Source organism: Miscanthus floridulus, chromosome 8 (genome assembly GCF_019320115.1).
Source record: "Miscanthus floridulus cultivar M001 chromosome 8, ASM1932011v1, whole genome shotgun sequence".
NCBI classification, from domain to species: Eukaryota; Viridiplantae; Streptophyta; class Magnoliopsida; order Poales; family Poaceae; genus Miscanthus; species Miscanthus floridulus.
The window spans coordinates 26,264,354-26,270,232 of record NC_089587.1 but is presented as its reverse complement, the minus strand read 5'-3'; the positions used below and the strand labels follow the sequence as shown (position 1 = coordinate 26,270,232).

The following is a 5,879-nucleotide window of genomic DNA, read 5'->3' as shown; positions in this document are numbered from 1 at the left end:
GGCTGGTCTCGCCGACCACGCGCATTCCCGTGCGTGCCCAGCTTTACCGCGTGTATTGTCTAGTGGGGATCAAGCTTCTATCAGACGCATCTCCCTTCACACAGGCGCACCCTGCACGAGCGTCATCATAGCTCGCAACAAAGAGAAACCAAGCCCTTGTTTAGTTCCATTCCAACTTCCAAAAAGTTGCTATAGTATCTGTCACATCGAATGTTTACGGCCCGTGCATAGAGCATTAAATGTAGACGAAAAGAAAAACTAATTGCACAGTTTGGTGGGAAATTGCGAGACGAACGTTTTGAGCCTAATTAGTTCATATTTGAACACTATTTGCCAAATAAAAACGAACGTACTATAGTAGCCCAAAATCCAAATTACTACAACTAAACACAGCCCAACTGACCTCGCCCACTAACCAAATGGACCAAAACCAGAAACGTCTTTTATTATTGTTATTATTATTATTTTATTCGTTAGTATATCCTCACCAACTACCACATAACACAACAACACACAAAGCAAACATGACGATGTTATGTCTGATATGACAAACTCAACACAAATGCAGCTCCTGGTACCACAAATTTTACATCTCCCAGTGTTTGCAAATCCTTATTCTCTTTGTTTGAAAAAATGAAAAAGTCTACTTAACCCCCACCTTTCATACTGTCTACTTCAACCCCTAACTATGAAACCGTCTGTTTTACCCCCTGAACTTTCTAAAACCGTCTATTTTACCCCCTGGTCGGTTTTCAGCGGCGGTTGCTACAGTAACAGCGGGTCTGCTACAGCAACGATGGGTTGCTACAGTGCCGTTGGTTTTGAATTTCCTTTTTTTTATTTATTTTCGGTGATTTTTTGAAAAATCATAGTAAATCATAGAAAAATCATAAAATAAAAAATCTAATTTTGTTAAACTCCACATTAGTATATCTACATAGTGAATATATAATACGGTATGCTTTAGTACAAAATTTTTACTGTAGCCTTAGATTAATTGGAAAATCTAATTTTGTCTGTAATTAATTGGAATAATTCATAGCTGCAGCTTCTATGGTCCAATTGTGGTGAAATTTTTATGGTACGCTAATTATTGTATGCTTGAACTATAGTAAAAATTTCGTACTCATTGGACTATGTATAACTTAGTTATAGATAAATTCTAATTAATTACAGACAAAATTGGATTTTCCAATTAATCTAAAGCTACAAAAAAAATTGTACTAAAGCATACCGTATTATATATTCACTGTGTAGATCTACTCATGTGGAGTCCAATAAAATTAGATTTTTTATTTTATGATTTTTCTATGATTTACTATGATTTTTCAAAAAATCATCAAAAATAAAAAAAAAATTCAAACCCACTGGTACTGTAGTAAACCCCCGCTGAAAACCGTCCGGAGGTAAAATAGACGGTTTTAGAAAGTTCAGGGGTAAAACAGACGGTTTTATAGTTGAAGGTGAAGTAGATCAAATGTGAAAGGCGGAGTTAAGTAGACCTTTGAAAAAAGCAGGAAGATTGCAATTCAACCATGCCCAACACGTGAACGTACTACCCGACACCGAAACAGGTTCCATTCCACCTCTCGATGCATCGTTCCGTGGGCCAGGCCAGGCGCACCGCATTCATCTCCGGGACACGGGGCCTGTTACGCTCTGGACGCTAGTGAGTGCGCCAAACTCCTCCTGTCTTCTCCATCTTCTTCGTCCCCCTTGGCTCTACGGCACGCGCACACCGAGTCCAGGGCCATGGCGGCGGGGCTCAAGGTCCCCGAGATGGCGCTCAGGGTCTGCGTCGTCCCGCTCGCCTTGGCCTCGCTCTGGGAGATGGCCACCAACGCGCAGGCGGACGACACCTACGGGGAGGTCAAGTTCTCCGATCTCTCCGGATTCAGGTACTCTAAGCATCCACCGTCAGCTTAATTATGCCTCAATTGCTGTCTGCTTAGTTCTCCCTGCCGGATGCAAGTTCGGATAGACTTGCAGTAAGTATGATTAATAACCAAACGCTTCCTTGGGCTGTGAACCCTCTTGTTTAATTCCTCTCCGCTGTACCAGTACGTGCTGCTGCTGTACCCTTTCGAATTTGTAACATGATTTTGAATTATTCTCCTTGAAAGAAAACGCATCATCGCGCTAATTCTGAATTCGTTTTGTCAGCTATTTGGTTGGCGTCAACGCCGTCACAGCTGCCTACGCGGTAGCCTCCATCTTGCTTTCGTCCTTCAAGCCCCTCGCTCGCTACGGCTGGGTGATTCTCGTCATGGATCAGGTCTCACCCAACATCTCTTCTCTTCTCTTCTCTACAGTATATACTCTTAATTCATTGGCGAGGAGACGACAATTGTTCATCGACAAACTGATCAGGACAGGAGTAGCAGTAGAAGATAGGAATAGGATCACGCTGATTTCAGCAGAACAGAGCAACGTTGAAAACTGAAATGCAGAACAACCCAGCTATTCTGCTGAAAACGGGATGCAGAGACCAGAATCATTCGACGTGTTTGCGTCCCAAACGGGACCTGACTGACATCGCTTGTGCATGCATATGCACGGGTGGCCGGTGGGTGCAGGCGTCGGCGTACCTGCTGGTGACGTCGGCCTCGGCGGCGGCGGAGCTGCTGCAGCTGGCGCGGCGCGGCGAGCGGGAGGTGTCGTGGGGCGAGGTGTGCTCCTACTTCGGCCGCTTCTGCGGGAAGGCCACGGTGTCGCTGGCGCTGCACGCCGCCGCGCTGGCCTGCTTCGTCGCGCTCTCCCTCGTCTCCGCCTTCAGGGTGTTCAGCAGCACTCCGTGCCACCTGCCGCCTGACGCTGACGCTGACGGCCAACCCAAGCACGCACAGGCACAGGAGGAGCAAGTGAGGTACCACTGACGACTGTGCTGACGTGTCTCGGTTGGCAAACCTCCTCCTCCAGCTGCTGGTGTTCGACTTCGACACTGTGTGCAGCAGCAGCAGTGACAGTGAGCGAACGTTTGCTTTGTGTTCTTACCACTACTACCAAGGGCATCGATCGATCTTTGCACAGGCCAATAAGCCATGCATGTGTCATGTCATGTACTCATGTGTCTGTATACAGGTTCTCCGCGAACGTTTCTTGTTGCAAAATCGTTACCGGAGTGTCAGTGACACGCACGAGCCCTGGTCTGGTTCTGGAGTGGCATCGGTGAGCACCAGGATCCGTCCATGGGGTAAGGCAGCGTGCCTTGTCGCTTGTCGGAGCCCGTTACTGTTCTCTACGATAGCATCCAATGCATACCAGCACGATGCAAAGAGTCCAAGCACATGGTGACAAATCTGACTGAACCCACGCACAGCAAATCTGAGTTCCCTCAATGTCAGTAAACAACGTACGAATCTGAATCAATCAGCCATGATCCAGCAGTACATCTCACTTGGCCACTTCTTCAGATCATCAGATACATTACTCGTCGGCAAATACTAGTAGGAAAAACACCATTAACTAATCTTACACTGTTACACATCTCCTCCACCTTACTGCTCCTTACACATCTACCACTACCACTGCCATGATGAACACACACAAATGCTTCTCCAGGAAACACACAAATCCACAATCCACATATATGACAAAAAGCTTAAAAATCCTTAACCACATCGATCATCGGCAGCAGCAGCTTAATTACTACTCCGTACTAGCTAGTACTTGTAGCGGCCGAAGATGGCGGCGGCCTGCGCGTTCTTGTATGCGCTGCAGCCGACGAGGTAGAGGATGACGAGCGCGACGGTGGCGACGACGAGCGCGATGTTGGCCTTGTGCCACTGGTCCCGGAGCGCCTCCAGGAGGCCCGCCTTGCAGGACTCGCACTCGTAGCACAGCTGCCCCGGGTCGTTGCTCCACAGCCCGCAGTCCGGGTCCTGCCGCCGGCCGCGCCGGGGCCGTCCACACCGTCGGGCTCACGTAGCTGAACCCGCATACCGACGGTGGCTTGCAGCACCCAGACTGCACCGTGGTTCAATTTGCACAATAACAACGCAGCGTCAGTCGTCAGATGGATTTTTTTTTCCTTTAATAAACAGTTTGTTGATTGAATTAGGGTGCAGAGATGGATGGACCCAAACACATCGTGTAGTGTAATCTGACAGACAAACTCTGCGCAGATGTGGACACCAAGACGAAAATACTATAAGCCTGTTAGCTGGTTTTTTTCTGGACTGGTTTGGACTGACTGATGCTGGTTTATTGTGAGAGAAAAATACTGTTGGTTAACTGATTTAGGCTGGCTGAAACCAACCAGCGAACATGCTGTATCTTATCAGCTACAATCACTGTGCCCATGCTAGCTGCACTCGCGCCAAAGCCAAGAACACGGCTGTCAAGGTGACCAAAACCCCGAATCGAGGTGATGGAAACAGGGATTACAATCACTAGTACACAGATCCACAGCTAACAAAACTACAAAAGCAGTGTTCGTATCACTCCAATGCACCGTCCCATGAGACCGTCTGCTATCGCTCTCCGACCTTGTTCCTTGTTCTCACAAAGAACTCAGCATAAATCCACAATTGCTCTCGAGAGAGACGCGGGGACGAATTTCGCATGATGATTCTTTCGTGATAAAAACGAGTTCCAACTTCGAGATGGGTATTGCTAGTAACTAATAAAGTTTAAAACCCTTTTGTTACTGACAAAAAAAAAAGAGATAGCATTTCCAACCAAGAAATCGCCCACCACGCAGCTACTAATGTTCCCACCCAAACCAGTCGATGTCAGCATCCGATTTGATCCAGGAAGTGAAGTATTGTGGCGACACGCAGCCTGTTCAGCTAGGCTTATACGATCATGAATTATAAGCTGAAATGTGGCAACACGCAGCCTGTTCAGCTAGGCTTATATGATCATATAAGCTCATGAATTATAAGCTGAAACAGTCAGCCATACAGCACCGAAACGAACAGACCGACGGTCCTACACATGGATGCCCCTTTGGCATTTGCATCGTGGCGAAAGGCGAGGAGAGGCCCACGCCACAGTGACGGTAGAGATGCCTGCCCATGATCTTTTTGCTAAGCCCTGTCAGAAAGTTTGTCATCTGATTCCTCCTATCCCCTTCTGGTAGTAGCATCTCTGGAGGGCTCCAGATCCTTTGATTGATTGAGCCTAAAGCAATTAAAAAATTCCTCTCTTTTTTTCCCCTCTCCCTGTCTCTGTCTCCTCAGCTACGCAAGTGTCACTACTAGAAGCTACTAGTGCTAGTCCTCTGTAAGTACTCTGCTTAGGGTTTGTACATTCTAAAATCAGCAAGAAAATCATGGAAAATGGAGCTCAATGAACAGTAAGCTTAGGAGGAGGTGACTGATAATGGACACATAACAACATACATACCTGGAGCGGGGAGAGGCGCGACTGATAGAACTGCTCGGCGCTAGTGAATCGCGGCCTGTCTCGTGAGCTTCTTACAAGTATCAGAGACAGCGAGGCACGCCCTGATCTTCTCCCACCTTCCAGGGTCATCAGACACATACCCTCTGAGCCACATGGAGAACCCGTCGAGGTGGTAGTCGTCGTAGGCGCGCCCCAGCACCGGGTACGCCCCGGACCCGCGCGTGACGGCGAAGGCGAAGACGAGCAGCGCGATGAGCAGCACGACCAGCGACGCCATCGCGAAGAGGTAGAACGCCAGCAGCCGGCGCCGGTTCCAGTACGCGCCCACGAAGCCCGCGAGCGCGGCCAGGAGGAGCAGCCCGCCTAGGATCGCCACGGGCCACCGCGCTAGCCGCGCGCACTCCTCGCCCTGTGCTGACGCGAACCAGATCCCTGAGGCGATGACGGGGACAGCGCAGATTAGCGCTAGGAGCGTCACGCACGCCGTGATGTTGTTGCTCACCGCCATGGCGAGGTGGTGGTGGTGGCGG

The 5,879-nt window shown here is 48.8% G+C and overlaps 1 protein-coding gene and 1 pseudogene across 1 annotated transcript; one reads left to right on the top strand and one right to left on the bottom strand.

The window, feature by feature from the left end:
- The first annotated feature begins 1,636 nt into the window (after window positions 1-1,636).
- LOC136476031 (CASP-like protein 2D1) lies at window positions 1,637-3,198 on the top strand. The gene is made up of 3 exons (XM_066473700.1): window positions 1,637-1,898; window positions 2,164-2,275; window positions 2,577-3,198. Exons 1-3 carry the CDS (start codon window positions 1,753-1,755, stop codon window positions 2,874-2,876), a joined length of 558 nt encoding a protein of 185 aa, XP_066329797.1. The 5' UTR covers window positions 1,637-1,752; the 3' UTR covers window positions 2,877-3,198.
- Window positions 3,199-3,432: 234 nt separating this feature from the next.
- Window positions 3,433-5,879, bottom strand: LOC136476032 (tetraspanin-2-like; annotated as a pseudogene).

Bases quoted from the DNA above. Each gene is read 5' to 3' on its own strand.
- LOC136476031 (XM_066473700.1), top strand. From the start codon at position 1,753: ATGGCGGCGGGGCTCAAGGTCCCCGAGATGGCGCTCAGGGTCTGCGTC. The intron at 1,899-2,163 runs GTACTCTAAGCA...TCGTTTTGTCAG, and splicing joins TCCGATCTCTCCGGATTCAG to CTATTTGGTTGGCGTCAACG. The intron at 2,276-2,576 runs GTCTCACCCAAC...CGGTGGGTGCAG, and splicing joins TGATTCTCGTCATGGATCAG to GCGTCGGCGTACCTGCTGGT.